Consider the following 16,001-nt stretch of genomic DNA (forward strand, 5'->3'; position numbering starts at 1 on the left):
ACGATTAAAGTAATCTAAAAATAAACGCACACAATATAAGCCTAATTCAGTTACGTACTTAATATAAAAATTTTCAACGTGTTCGATTCAAACTTTTTATTCAACAGTTGTAAACGTGTTGGCAAGACGGGGGAGTATTTCTAATAATGGTGAAGGGTGGTCAGCCCTCGATTTAGTGTCTAAAAATATAGTCTCTCTCTTTCTCTGATGTTAGGGGCATAAATGCGTGACACGGCCACATTATATAAATTATTTTTATCGACTTTTTGTGATACTTACATTAATTAAATGAAGGAGTTGCTAAAAATTATACATTTACTTAGCTTTATACATAATATAGTTTCAAAGAATGTATTTCTTTGTATTACTATTCAAGGATTGCACATTTCTATTAAAATATTTTCACGTATATTTGTGTTAAATAATATCAACTTCCTGTGAGTCGAACATGCAAAAGATTTCGAGAAAGATTATGTTTCCGAATGTCCAAGGGTGTCGTTTGGAGTTCATGACCTTACTTGTAGTATGTACCAAAAGAATTATTCGTTCGCGTTTTCGATAAAACGCGTTTACGCGAATTATGTATCAATGTCAACGTTTATGGACGAAGGAACTAGAGTGTGCAGGTGAGTGTTTATACATGAATTAAACACAATTCTAATGTCAGAGACTTTAATTTTAAGATTCCCAGTAATTAATCAAATGTTTATTTAAACTAGGGATGCATGCCGATACTCTTATAGAAATATCGCCAATACCGATACCAACACTTATTGAATTAAAATTAAATTAAGGTAAAAAATATCAAGTTTGGTCTTAGTTTAGTAAAAATAAACAGTCACAAACTTTGAATAAGATTAAAGGTTTAGTTATTAAAATTAATAACTGTTAATAATTAAAATTGACTTTGATAAGATTTTTGTAATACTGTATTTTATTTATTTTGGTGTCAAAAAAAATAGTGCGCGCTATAGCAGTTAAAAGTAATAAAACTAAAGTGTCTAGCAAAATGGAATACACGATATATCGGATGCATCCCTAATTTAAACTATTCCATTTGGCAGACATATTTCATACATTTTAAATCAGCCTTGTATTGTAATTAATTGTTTCGCCGTGAATCGAACCCTCAAAATATATACCTTGGCCACAGAGGCGGTACGATCGACCTAATAATGCTTTAAATATTTATAATGTTTATCGCGTTAAAACCGTGAACATAAATGTGTAAAACAAATGACGGCAAGGATTATATTCGGTTCCATTATCCAGAAATGGCTTCGAGCATTTGTTTTGATTACACAAGAACTTTATTCGAAAACATTAAATGTTATTGATATAACATTTGACGTTTTGAAAGGAATTGTTATTTACTATAATATTGGCTTAATAATAACCAAACTATACTTTTATAGTATAAGAATGAGCTCAGATACTAGGCTTAGCTTAGGTATGTTGATTCCCGTATGTCAAAATGTATTGGATTATGACAATCCCATTTCTGAATATCACCAAAGACCCCCCGCGCTGTTGTAACTGACAAAACAAGGCTTGTACAACATTAATTTGAACTATTTGCTTATAGATATATGAATATTATATATAATTAATGTAAAACATATAAGGTAGTGGATATGACTTAGACCAGATTTCTCAATAGGGAAGTAGGTGATCAGCCTTCCGTACTATATATGTAAAAGAAAACACTTAGCAGTTTAAAATGTTGAAAGAAATCATTTTTTTTACCGGATTAAAGCTATTTATATTATTATACACTATTATTATTTACATAATTTTAAATTAAAAGTTTAGAATGTGTTCATCATAATTTTAGAGCAATTTTTATTCTGGAGTATCACGTGTCTGTATGGAGTTCTGGAGTATCACCCGTTGACGGATTAAATAGGAATAAATTTTCTTCTTTTTTAATCTTTTTTTTACACCTACAAACAGTTTCAGACACCGGTAACATCCGATTTGTATCTAATCATACTTCAATCAAATGCGCTTACGACTCTACCACGAGTTGCAATAACGTGGTGTTTTGAATATAGAAACCGGTAAGATATATGATATATCAATTACCAGCCGTTGCTTTAAATTAACAGGAAATTATCTTCAACACCTTTTCTCTTTCGATGTTAATTGACCGTAAGAAACTGCTAAGTTCTAGACTACGTATTTATAAAAACTTTATCAGTCACTTTTTTAACATACAAACTGACCTGTCTATTATAATAAGTCAGGTATATCATTGATATTTTTTTGAGCCTAAGTGTGGAAAGCTCCTGACGCTGTTTTCCATTAACGTAATAATTTAGGTTCTTATAAGGAAAAGGTACTACCCCAAGGTCTCTTTTCATTACAACGGAATAACAATTTGACAGAAAGAGACAAAAACTTAATAAATACTGAGTGGAAACTATTCCACTAACGTACTGACGTTACAAATAAATTCTTCCGTATAACTTTCATTGTAAGACGGATCGATCCTGTTAAATTTCTAGTAGACGGGCGTGTACTCGAGTATCGACTCGTCTGGGATGTAGACATATGAATAGGCGAGATTATTCACTGAATTTTGAATACTATAAAGTACAAATATGTATAATAATGTTATTCGAAATCAAATATAAAAAAATGCGTAAAATTTTGTAAATATTCAGACAAGAATCAGGGAATTTGATATTTTCGCCACTAGAACTAATTGTGATTTGCCATCTCGAAATCAGACAAAAAAAATACTTATGTACCGTTATCATTTAATTGTTAGTAATGATTCAGTGAGCTATTATCATTTCCATTAAACAATTGTCCACTATATTTCGTGTTCGTGTAACTAAACGCCGTAAGCAAGATAATTGAATCATTGGTCATTTACTAAGTAATGAGTAAATGTTAGTAGTTCATAAATAATTAAAACAGTATTAACTATCTCATTCGTCACATAAAATCATTTGAGAGACAGAGACGAAAGAGTACTTTAAATAAATACTTGCGATTGATATTTTAAAAATCAGTGGCGCTACAACCTTATTATATTTAATAACCTTATTATATTATATATACAAATCTAATAGGCAAGTAGGTGAACTGCCTTTTGTGCCTGACACATGCCGTCGACTTTTAGGGTTTAAAGCAAGCCGGTTTCCTCACGATGTTTTCCTTTACCGTTCGGGCGAATGTTAAATGCGCACGTAGAAAGAAAGTCCATTGCTGCACAGCCGGGGATAGAACTTACGACCTTAGGGATGAGTCACAATGATTGATTTAGTTTATACAAAATTTTTCACAATAAATTCATTAATTTTTTTTACGTAATGTTACCATTTTTAATTCAAACATCGTACAGCTTATGAGTTCAGGTTAAAACCATGCACCCGCATGATTTGTCAAGACCTTGAATTTTATCTTATTCCTCGTTTCTATTGATTTATAGGAAATTTATATGCAAACTCGATATCTTTACTAAATAGATGCGATCTATTTACGGACATACTTAAGTACCGGACGAAGGATCTAGGATTACAGTCGAGCTTAATCTTTGCTAATACATAATTAAGTAGATAAGAGCGAGTTTATATCGTTCTCACAAATGTGGCGTGGGACACATCGGTCTGTTTTTTTATAGGAAAGTTCGACACGCCCTCTGTTACAGCTCGAAGAAAAATTTCAGTTTTCAAAGGATCTCTGCCAGGAAGGGTACTGAGACGTAGCACGAAGAACCCGGTATGAAAAAATGTAATAATTATGAATCTGTCATAAAACGTATCAAGTAATTTATTTCGTAGGTATACTGACAGCTAGCATAAATTATTGATAACAAAAACAATTATACTAAAGATATTGCCAAAGATGGAATAGATAATATATATGTAAATGCAAGAAGGTTAAAATTAAAAAATAAAAGTAAAAAATTTCTATTATGGAATACTAGCTACTGGTATCACTTCAGGTCATTAAGGCAGACGTAAAAAAACTCACGGTACTCTTTTAAAATAGAAAATCATCACAAAAGACTATGGCATAAACGCTTTAAAAAAAAACGCAACGCAGCTTGTCTAGCACTAGTCCCAGGCCCTTTTATTAACTAGATAATCGTTAACTTTATAGTAAGCCTTTTTATAAACATTAACGAGAGGAAAAAATATTGAATACATTTAACTAACTAATACCTAGTACCTGTATTGTCTGATGTACGAGTATAATTGTTCGTAATTAGAATACCGTTTTGTGACTCTACCAGATTTTTTTATCTAATTGCATCAACACTAGCTCAAACAGTGAACTTTATCATTAGATATAATGTATACAAAATATAGACGGCCATTTACTTAATCCATAAATAAATACATTAAGAAAACGCTTATATGTACTTAAGAAAGTTAATAAATCATCCAAACTAAAAATGCTTTAGAATTGGAATAAAAGCAAGCTACCTGATGGTTTTATAAAAAATCTTGTTCAAACCACTTTTCGTTTTGCACCTGCCCTTGAATGAGCTATTCAAGCCATGTGCTTTGTACTCGAAGGTACCGAGATAAATGATTTAAATTGTACGAATTTTTATAATCCTGTATTATTTTACGACTTATAATTAGAGTAAAGGATTGTTCTAATGTTAAAACTTATATGTTGTATTGCCTACAAATTTATCCTTTATGGTTTTGCTTGCATATAATATTTGTTTATATAGCATGTCCCTGTAATATTTTAATATTTATAAATAAATATTTTCTCAATAAACAATTATTTATTTTGAAAACTTATATCGCTGTCTAGACGTATGCTTTAATGAACGGTGTTTCAGCCGTGCGTTATTATAATAGGCGTGTTAACACCGTTTAAAGTGTATTCGTGAATTTTTTGAATAATACAATTTTAATATAACTATCTACTCTCATAGGCCAGCTATAAATTTGCATAAAAAGGTCTTTGAAAATTTGTTACACTTGAGTAAAATCACGTAGCGTATTGGTATGAGTTTGGAGAGCGTAAAACGCTATATTTAGCACACGTACCTATTGCCACTGTAACCCTAGTTCCCGAGGCGTGGTCATCCAATTAACCAAGTCCTTAGGACCTCACATATTGCGGCAAAAATAACACGCAAGTATGTTTATGTCATTAATGACTCATTGCTTACTCAGATGAGTGTAAAACTCGCAGCTTTTTCATCTCAATATGATATAGTTATTTGTAAATACATAATTGTTATAAATTGAAGGCTAAGTGGCCGGTCCGGTTTGGCTTCCGCAAGATTATAAAAATATTCGCAATGTTTATCAATTTTATCGCAATACCGTATATCGCTGATAATCAATTAAATGTGAACTATTTAGAAATTGTACTTAAATATTAAATCACAGTCTGGTTTAGCGAGGCGGCCTACTCAAGTCAACATAGCTATCGATCGAACTTGCGCGGTCTGCAATAGCCGGCATTTTGGCAAATGTGGTCTTAACAAAAAATAGCAAATTTTCTATTATAAAATAAAAGCATTTTTACCTGCGAGACGCGAGCCTTGGCTCAGCGTAGCACCCACAACACAATACACCACAACACACGCGAAAGGACGAGCGGCAACACCGTCTCGCCCGAAGTATAAACGCCGAGTGAACGAATAGTATATTATTACTTTGTAGTAGAGGATTATGAACGGCCGATGACATCAAAAAGAGAGAGATAGTGGCGTGTCTCTTTCGCACGTATTGATATCATCTTCTATGTGTCCGAATTTAGCCGAAAGCGTCCGATTCACAAGGATCAGGAAATGGGGATGCAATGCGCACGCAGGACGCTGCAAAATGCGTGTAGATCTTGAAGTTGGGGATTATATTTATTGATAATGTCTGCATTCAGACAAAATACTACACGCACGTCTACTTATTAAATCCTGTTGACATTGGCCTTAATAATGGACGCACGCTTTTAAGTTAAAGCTACATGAGTTCTTGCATGAGGAGATTTACGATAGAAAATAATCGACTTCACACTATTATAATTTAGGCATCTGAGGCCTATAGCAAACCCTGGCCAAAGGTCCTGGATTTGATTCCTGGAAACAATAATTGTTTTGCGATAACTTTATGTATAACTTTGTAACATCAGATATGTCTTCATGATAACGAGGCGTTATAGGACTTATGTCAAAATAAATATTTATATTAGTGTTAAATTGGATATTACACAAGATCATCAAGCTATGTCTGATACGGTCGTGGATTTGTTTTTATATATCAGGAGAGAAACGGGAAGGAGGCTCACCTGGTGTTAAGTGATTCCGCCGCCCATGGACACTCTCATTCCCAGAAGGATGAGTGGTCCTTTTAAGAATTGGTACGCTCTTTTCTGAAAGGACCCAAAGTCGAATTCGTACGGAAATACTTTCGTACGCGCAAGGATTACTTATAGTTCAGTTCATAATTTAAATAAAAACAATATTCATTGACTTAAAACTACAATAAATAACTCTAAAATGCTAATATTGAATAACATTTATTAATATAGATGAAAAATAGTAACAAAATGTAATTTATAACTATATTAATTATAAAATTCCGGCAGTGTATAACATACTGATACATTTTCGATTGATTTATAAATAAATTTTATTGTATTAAAATATTTGTACTCTGACTTTCATGAATATGGCACGAAATTTTCAATTAACACAAATTAGGAACAAGAAAAGCTGCTTTGTCTTCTCGAGGCAAGCTTTAGAATATTTTTAATATATTAGAAATATCTATAATTTTATACTACAGAGTTTTTTATTATAGGTCTTCTAAGTTTAAAATTCAGAGACAATCGCGAACTCTAGCATATGCCATAAGAGTTGACATTCACAGTTATTTGACAGTTTGCACATCTACATGAAGCGAAGAGCGACTTAGACCGAGAGTGAGATACATGAAAACAATGTTTAATCACATCGTATTTACATGAATTATTAATAAACACAGCTGATATGGATAAATTGATAACTAACAGAATTACACAAACAATCAAAGCAAATAAGGATTTTATTTGTATCAACACAAATGTTGCAGAAAGCACAATTTGTCTGACTTCAGTAACTGACGTCAAACAACTTGTTTTCTCTAATACATTTATATATATTGCTATTTCACTTTTGTAGTATTTTCTCAAATCTACTAGATACATCTAAGCACGTAATTGTCTCTCGATTCCTGTCGCGATAGTTTTAACACATCCACAAGACATCTTACAATACATAAGATTTCACAAATACATAATTTCATTTAAGATATTAATAAAATTAAATATTATAATTTTTAATTAAATTGGATAAAAATATATTTTCTATATTTAAGCACCTGTAAAGGAAAAATCTGATTTTGCAGTCATTCAATGGTGTCTAATACAAAATATAATTTGTTGTTGTGTTCGAATATATTCGCCAAAATCGTTTATATAAATATAATTTTTATAAAAACTAGCTAAAAATTTCTAAATCTACATTTGCGCTTATTTTTGAGTACATAAAAAAATACAACCAACCAGCTGATTGTATTTTAGCAGACCACGGTTCTCTTAAGCAACCTCATGTGGGGCGGGCAGTTTTTCCCAAGTGGGTTCAACACCCCAAATTTCCCTTGCGTATTGGGCAATGGTGCGGTCCGAAGAAAACTTGCCGGACGCGGCGATGTTCTCGATCACCATTTCCGCCCATTTGGATGGATTCTGTAGAAAAATCATTATTTGTTAAGCAATGTCTTTTACCTTGATTATTTTGGCACAAAAGGTCTATAAATGTAAGTAAAAAAAGTGTTCAATTGTTATATGTAAGACAAGCGATTTGATATTTTTTTTGTAATGCTTCTTCTAAGCCTAGAAACAATTCTCAAAATTTAATAGAAGATTGAATAATTATCACAGTAATGTGACAAAAATTACTAAATACTGACAGTAATAAACTAATTTGATAATGTGATTATAAAAGGCGAAAAATGGTATTTATGGGAACTATAAGTTTGCTTGAATTTAGTATTCCATACTATACGTTATGTAATGCGTACTTTTCACAACTTAAAAAAAAGTCTTAGACAAAAAGGGCACTTGTGGGATATCGGGCAGATCCCATTTCCGTGTTTGCAATATTAATAAATATTTCATTCGTTCGGCGTTAATAAATATATTATTTCATTAATACCTGATAAACTGCGGACACCTTATCCTGGGCCTTGATGTAATCATCAAAATCTGCAAGATGGAGGAACCTGTCATGATTGAGAAGCACATCAGCTACATGCTGGAACTTCCCAGGTTCACCAGGAGAGAAGAAACCGCTGCGGATCTGTTCGATACATTGACGTAGCTCTGGGTTGCGCTCGTAGTACTCGTATGCATTGTACCTACAGCAACAATTTTTTCATAGAGAAGTCATCCATCAGCAGTCGAGTAGGTAAAACTTATCAGAGACTTAACGCCTACGCTATGAGCTATATTATAGAGCCAGCCCGTCAGTGGTTAGACTGGCCAGTTTCTCCAACTTAAAGGTTGGTAAATAAGGTAACAATCAATTCCCAATCATCAACAAAATCCTTCCTATACAATTGTAATATAAGATTTATATTTCATACATTCATAAACACGGAATTAACAGCCAGTCACTATAGTTAGTTGTATCATGAGTTGACATTTGTTATAATAATTAAGCTAAATCATGTTTCGTTTTTGTCAAAATGACCTATAAGGACTAAAGATTTGAGGTATAAACTGGATGTTATATGAATGATGAATGTATGAATATACTTTATGGTTTTTAAAACAGTCATGTATGCCATACAAATGATTGTCGCATATATAGAAATTGATGGACCCGGAAAACTTAATGCAAAAGTTCTGTTCAAGACCAAAGATATCGGACTTTCTACTATAGCTTAGTAAAAATTAGAGGCTAAAAAGATTTATTGAAAAACACATTTGTCGATTCTAGTATTTTTCCTTCCTTATTATTTATGTTTAAACCTTTTCTGAATTTCCACAAACATTTCAAGCACATAATTAGCCATTATCGAGTTTTAGCGAGACAAACGAATAGCAATTAATTTTTATATAAATAGATATTAAAATTCTTAACAGTAACAACTAGTTTCCGATTATTTTTGAGAATTCAGTTCTTTACATTGAAAATAAAAAACAAACCCGGGTCCGTCAAGACCTATTATAAGTTTAGCTATAGGTGATTAAATTTCTTCTTTAAAAAGTTAAAGATTATAAAAAAAAACAACAAATGAGTATAGTGGGTACAATAGAAGGGAATGTATTTTTGTATGACTTTTAAAAACATCTTTGTTTAAACTGAAACAAAACTTACCCTCGCTTCTGCAGAGCTTCAACATCGTCCACCCTCATGCCGAATATGAACAAGTTCTGTTCCCCAGCCTCTTCTGCCATTTCCACATTAGCTCCATCCATAGTGCCAATAGTCAATGCTCCGTTAAGCATGAACTTCATGTTCCCGGTTCCGGAAGCTTCAGTACCAGCGGTCGAGATCTGTTCGCTCAGATCGGCTGCTGGCATTATACGCTCAGCCAGGGTGACTCGGTAGTTCTCTAAGAAGATCAGCTTTAACTTGTCACCTACATCGGGGTCGTTGTTAACCTACAAACAAATGAAAGCCGAAATGAGTTTGATTTCTAGCAAATTTATAGCCTATTTTTAACGTTGGTGAATGGCAGAAAATATTGTGCTGTATTTTATTTAGTTTTCTATTTAACCATATATTAATTGAAATAACCATTATTATTACCATATATGTATGTTAAGAATATTGTACATACAATTATAATACACAGAAGATATAATCTCATACACTTGACTATCCTAAGCAATTGTACAACACGTTCAAATGACAGTTTAAACTTAAGTTGATACTTACAGTATTCCCTACAGCGCAGGCCAGAGCGATGATTTGCTTAGCGATGAAGTAACCTGGTGCGGCTTTACCACCGATCATAACTGTTCTGGGGGCTATTGGGGCTGTGGGGTCACGCTTTATACGGTTGTAGATTGTAATCACGTGCAAAATGTTCAACAATTGCCTCTTGTACTCGTGGATACGTTTCACTTGGACGTCAAACATCGAAGCTGGGTTAATCTTCACACCCGTATCTCTTTCGATAAGGGACGCTAATTTAAGCTTATTTTCTTGCTTCACTTTCATCACTGCACGCTGGAAGCCGGCGTCCTTCGACCACCGCTTCAAACCCTTCAATTGGTCGAGGTGGACTGTCCATTCGTCGCCGATCTTATCAGATATCAGATCAGATAGGCCAGGGTTGCACAGCAACAGCCAACGCCGTGGGGTGATTCCGTTTGTCTTATTTTGGAATTTATCTGGCCACATTTCGTAGAAGTCACGGAAGATGGTTGCCTTTAGGATATCTGAATGAATGGCAGCAACGCCGTTAACGGCGTGTGCACCGACCACACATAGATTGGCCATGTTCACTCTCTTTTCACCTTCTTCTTCAATAAGAGACATACGACGCATGCGGTCCATATCTCCAGGCCAGCGTTTCTCGACCTCTTTGAGGTGCATGAAGTTAATGTGATATATGAGTTCCATGTGTCTGGGGAGAACGTTTTCTAACATTGAGCAGGGCCATCTTTCCAAAGCCTCTGGGAGAACGGTATGGTTGGTGTAGGCGCAGCATTTGTTGACAAGTTTCCAGGCCTCGTCGTATGGAACTTTCTCAATATCGATTAAAATGCGCAGCAACTCTGGAATTGCTAAAGCCGGGTGGGTGTCATTCAGCTGGATCGCAACTTTTTCTGGAAGGCTTTCAAATGTAGTTCTGACTGCCTCGCGGCTACCAAATCTGGAAGCTTTGTAACGCCTAATAATGTCCTGAAGAGTAGCGGCGCACATGAAATACTCTTGACGGAGTCTGAGCTCCTTTCCTTCAAAAAAGTTGTCATTCGGATACAATACACGCGAAATGTTCTCTGCAACGTTACGATCTAGTACGGCTTGAATGTAGTCACCGGAGTTAACTGAAATATATATTCATAAGGTTCAAATGTGTTTTATTGATAACAATAAATATGTTTTGAAAAGAAAAAGAGTAATAAAAAGATTATCAATAAGTCTCATTATTTTTTAATGTGTTATCAAAACATTCTATTCAGAAATGTCTATAGAAGATAAAAAGTAAATAGATTTCTTTTTCTCATTGATTGACAACAGTATGTCTGTTTGATTGTAATCTCATATAATAATAATATTTTTTTTCCTGGATGAGTAGAAACAGAACCGTGGCAGTTTAGCGAAGTAATATAATTCCTATTTGTTACGATTATTTACAAAAACTATAGACTCTTATTTTTTCTTGTCAACATAACAAAAAAGGTTGCACTCAACAGTTCTATTTCTGCACAGACTAGTAATATATTATTATCAAATTCAGTAAAAAGTATATACTAACAGAAACGTAGATTGAAGTCCACGGGGCTCTTAGCTGACCACAACCGCAGTGTGTTGACGACATTGTTATTGTAACCAGGGATCGGGTTGTCATACGGCATAGCAAACACGACCTAGGAAGTAAAAGATGACATTTGACACTCTTTAAACGTCCATAAACCACGGCTTTAGGACAAGATTGTCATAATAACTGATTACCGCTATTGCACAGATACAGGTCACAATATCAGCCGCTATTATTGACATTAAAGTAAAATAAAATAAACTTAATGGTCTTATTCAGTATTAACAAAGACGATAACTAAACTGATAGCAATTAAGTCTACCACTATTTTATTTATATAATTAAAACAGAAAGAGAATAGAAATCACTAATAACGGAGTTGCCCTATCGTAGTACCTACAATACCAAGTACTCTTACAGAACGTCAAGAAATTGAACACTATAATTCTAATTAAAAAACATCCAATATAATAATTAATACCAATTTCGTAAGCAGTTTAAGGTTGAGTGAAATCGCATTATATAAAATTTTGGTAGGCCGCAAAAAAGAATATAGAGTACTAGCCACCAGCCCCGACTACGGGGCTAAACCGCATAAATCTTTCCTTATATTTGCGTAATTATTTGGTGGACTAAGACTTGCTGTCGCTGTAGACGATGAGGCATTACCAAGCTCTACAAGTTTTCTCTAGAACGAAATTCAATCTCTCATCGTCAAGACAGAGTTCGTCAAAAAACGTTTTCGTTCGACCAACTTACTTTGTAAATTAACCATGAGTCTTTTCTTTTTTCGTTTGTGTATGAACAACATCTACATAATATTAAGTATAGAATAATACTAATAGAACTGAAACTTATTTTTATGAATATGGGCATATTGTCTGCGCGTGATCGTAAATTGAATAATTTCTTAAGACGTTTGCTAAATTGAACGAGAGCAAGTGCAACAAGGCAAGACTATGTTATATTTCCCTATAGTTACCTAAAGTATTTGTTACCATGCAAATAATATTTAAAAATAGAATATCTGAGAACTGGCCCAATTTCGTTACCCGAAGATAAAGAGTTGTTAATACGTTTAAAAAGTCATAAAATCAATTTGGCAATCCATATTTCAGAAGGTATAATTTAGTGTAACAACGCGCGAGGTCAATGACTTAGAGACGTCACAGGCTGGACGACACCAACAAAAGTGTCCTAAATCGAATAGAGGGTTATCTTTATTATTAAAACGAACTCCAAGGGTACCTCAAGGTCATATTAAGGACGATGCAGTTTATTTTAGTATAACGTTAATGCCTTTCTTGCTGAATGTATGTTAACATGTAGTTGCGTTGTTTGAATTACAGTAATCTTATTAGTATTTCCAAATCCGTCCCTACATTAACACTTTAATATAATATTAAGATTATAAAGGAAAATATCTAGACTTATTTTTAGTATTCCTCCTACAAAATTATTATTTTTTAAGTTTCAAAAACATAATTTCTCCTCAGGATAATAAATTTCAAAATAAAAGTTCTTGGAGGACTACTAACATTACTGTAAGTAAGGGTTATATGAACGAAAATTATTTTTTAAAGGAATCACTTAAATAAACTCACCTGTGTGTCCACCCACTTTTTGCCTTGGGGAGTATCAGCAACCCGTCCATAGAAATTAACAGGAATCATAAATTCTGGTCTGGCCTTTTCCCATGGGTTTCCATACCTCAGCCAATCGTCAGGTTCTTCTTGCTGTTCTCCATTCTCAATCTTTTGGGCAAAAATACCATACTCATACCTTATACCTACAAAAAGAATTGTTTGCTTTTACACATGTACTCTGTTTACATTTGCAAAGTCTATATTTTCTTCACTTGCATTCACAAATTTTAATTTGATAAAATAATACACTACATATGTATTTATTACATATAAGTAACACGCACAAAAAAATGTCTTCCCAAGTTTCTTCACATTTGACCCCAATATAATAGCAATAAAAATCTTTATTGATAAGTATTTCTCTTTGTGAGTCACCTTCTGAGATTTACACACCAATTATTACATATGTAAGTCATTTTTTATAATAATGCAGTACATATTTTCATCATTATACTACTATTAAAATAATTGCATTTAATATGAAAATATTATTAGTAAATAAAATTTCTGCAGAGTATTATTATTATATAAATCTTCTTGCTTTTATGCAAAAGGATTTTGATCAAGATGCAAAAATATGAGCCCTTTGCCTCTATGGACATAACTCCAAAAATACACAGAACATTAGGTTAACAATATAGATTTATGTGAAAAGAAGTATTTATAACAATGTTTCACCATTCCTGGCTTTTATTTGGTGTACATATTTATAATTGGAGTCTCGCCAACACCATTCTGTCAATTTGTTCCAACTACTTTATAAAATTGGTATCAATAATGTTTAATGTTGTAAACATCAATAATGTAATGTTGCAAATCTTATGCATGTATTTTAAATCTTAAAGTTTATTTATTCTAATTTTCTTTTTCTTATATCATTTTTAACAAACTTTTAACCATTCTGTAATCATTAAAAGTAATTTATATATCTACAGCTGTGTATTTTAAAAAGTGTTTTAAATATAAAAAACAACAGAATTGAAAATAGTTTGTTTAAGTTAATCATATGAGGTTTAGTATTATATATTATGTACAAGTAGTTATACCTATGACTAATTAAATAAAATAAAACTAGTGTAGAAACTTTCTCGAGCTATTGTGATATTTGAATCCAATTATTATTTAAAATTTAAAATAAACATTAAAAGGTGAATGACACAGATAAGATTATCATACCATATCCATAGGCTGCTAGGCCAAGTGTAGCCATTGAGTCAAGGAAACAAGCAGCTAAACGACCAAGACCTCCATTTCCAAGCCCTGCATCTTCTTCCAACTCTTCTAGTTCCTCAATATCCAAACCAATCTGATACAGAGCCTCATCAATGGTTCCTTGAATACCCAGGTTAATCATTGTATTCTGAAGTGATCGTCCCATATAATACTCCAATGAGAGGTAGTAAACTCGCTGAAAACAATCTCATGTGAGAACAAATAATATAAAATAATATATAGAAGAGAAAGATATTTATGGTATATTAGAATTTGTTATATTACACCTACCATAATATAACCAAATTATATATAGGTACATATTGCAAAATTACTCAAAAGTCAAGTTATTTTTAATATTAATTTACTGGTTCTGGTTTCTTTCAAAGTAATAAGAATAATAATCACATACTTTTGGATCCTTTTCATAGTAGTATTGTTGGGTGCGAATCCACCGGGAAACCAGATGATCTCTGACAGTGTGAGCCAAGGCAAAGTAGTAATCTCTTGGTGTCGCAACATTACGGTCTTTAACAAGAGTGTAATGCACATGCCGGTTAAATGCCTTCTTCACTTCGGCAACATTTTCTACACCGACAATTCCGCGGACGGATATTTGCTTTCGTTTCTCCGAGTCCGATTGTACGCTCATTATAACGTTTACTTTCTTTTTACACAACACACAACCGATCAGCTGTCGCGCACAGTCTGACTGCCGGAGCGATATCGGTCACCTTGTGAAGGTCAAACTACAACAGTCTGTCCGGTTCTTGTTCTATGCCGGGCACCAACTACCAACAAGATGCAGACGATAAATATTTCAACCTTCCTACCTATTACTATTATGATTTAATAAATTATTTATTATAGTATTTCGTCAATTATCTCTATATATATATAAAATTATCGTGTCACAATGTTCGTTCCCATACTCCTCCGAAACGGCTCGACCGATTATTATGATTTTTTTATGCATATTCAGTATCTCTGAGAATCGCCTACTATCTATTTTTTCAAACCCCCAAGTGATATGGGGTGTCCAACCCAAAAAAAAACTTTTTGGTTTTTTTTTTAATTTGTGCCTTTAAACAATACAATCCTAAATTTATACTGTTCTATAACCATTTTTTTTATTCTACACTAGGAATTCTCTAGAAATTATTTACATGTCAAAACAACATTTGCCAGGTCAGCTAGTAATATTATATTATATTATAAACCATCAAAACATAATTACATACTTTATTTATCCATTGTTGATCTACTTGAATAAAAAATAATTACACCACATTGCATTGTAGTTTTCAATCATAACTATCTGAACATATCTGATTAAAAACCCACGTGTTTATTACAATCATTAATGACACTAACTCAAACATTAATGACATAATGCTTCGACAGTCGATATTTGAATATTAATAGTTAACAGTGGGAGAAAAAATGTACATTTTTATATAAAGAAAGAGTTTGTATATATGATTTGCAAACGTACGAACCTCTGATTTATCAAAAGCTTAATTAATTAATTAATAGGCACTGTTTACCGTTCCAAGATCCAAGATTTTTGAGGTTTAATCTTATGTCTAGAATCTATTTATCAGGAACCAGATCTAAAAATTAAACATTATTTTCTAATCTTTCACCAATTCTGCACTAAAATTGTGTTCTTCCTATTTCATAG

The 16,001-nt window shown here is 32.9% G+C and overlaps 2 protein-coding genes across 2 annotated transcripts in view; both read right to left on the reverse strand.

Moving 5' to 3' along the window:
- LOC123714710 (Down syndrome cell adhesion molecule-like protein Dscam2) overlaps nucleotides 1-5,611 on the reverse strand; it is a 65,362-nt gene extending 59,751 nt beyond the window's left edge. The window contains exon 1 of the mRNA XM_045669107.1: nucleotides 5,509-5,611. The gene's annotated coding sequence lies outside the window, so the exon portion shown is untranslated. The remainder of the gene's footprint in view (nucleotides 1-5,508) is intronic.
- A 918-nt stretch (nucleotides 5,612-6,529) lies between these two features.
- On the reverse strand, nucleotides 6,530-15,108 carry LOC123714062 (glycogen phosphorylase). The gene is made up of 8 exons (XM_045668148.1): nucleotides 14,730-15,108; nucleotides 14,282-14,513; nucleotides 13,064-13,248; nucleotides 11,457-11,568; nucleotides 9,908-11,025; nucleotides 9,344-9,630; nucleotides 8,177-8,378; nucleotides 6,530-7,707 (listed from the first exon to the last, which is right to left on the reverse strand). Exons 1-8 carry the CDS (start codon nucleotides 14,967-14,969, stop codon nucleotides 7,558-7,560), a joined length of 2,526 nt encoding a protein of 841 aa, XP_045524104.1. The 5' UTR covers nucleotides 14,970-15,108; the 3' UTR covers nucleotides 6,530-7,557.
- Between the last annotated feature and the right edge of the window lie 893 nt (nucleotides 15,109-16,001).

Source organism: Pieris brassicae, chromosome 9 (genome assembly GCF_905147105.1).
Source record: "Pieris brassicae chromosome 9, ilPieBrab1.1, whole genome shotgun sequence".
Lineage (NCBI taxonomy): Eukaryota > Metazoa > Arthropoda > Insecta > Lepidoptera > Pieridae > Pieris > Pieris brassicae.

Bases quoted from the DNA above. Each gene is read 5' to 3' on its own strand.
- LOC123714062 (XM_045668148.1), bottom strand. From the start codon at position 14,969: ATGAGCGTACAATCGGACTCGGAGAAACGAAAGCAAATATCCGTCCGC. The intron at 14,514-14,729 runs GTATGTGATTAT...GATTGTTTTCAG, and splicing joins ACTATGAAAAGGATCCAAAA to CGAGTTTACTACCTCTCATT. The intron at 9,631-9,907 runs GTAAGTATCAAC...ATTTGTTTGTAG, and splicing joins CCTGCGCTGTAGGGAATACT to GTTAACAACGACCCCGATGT.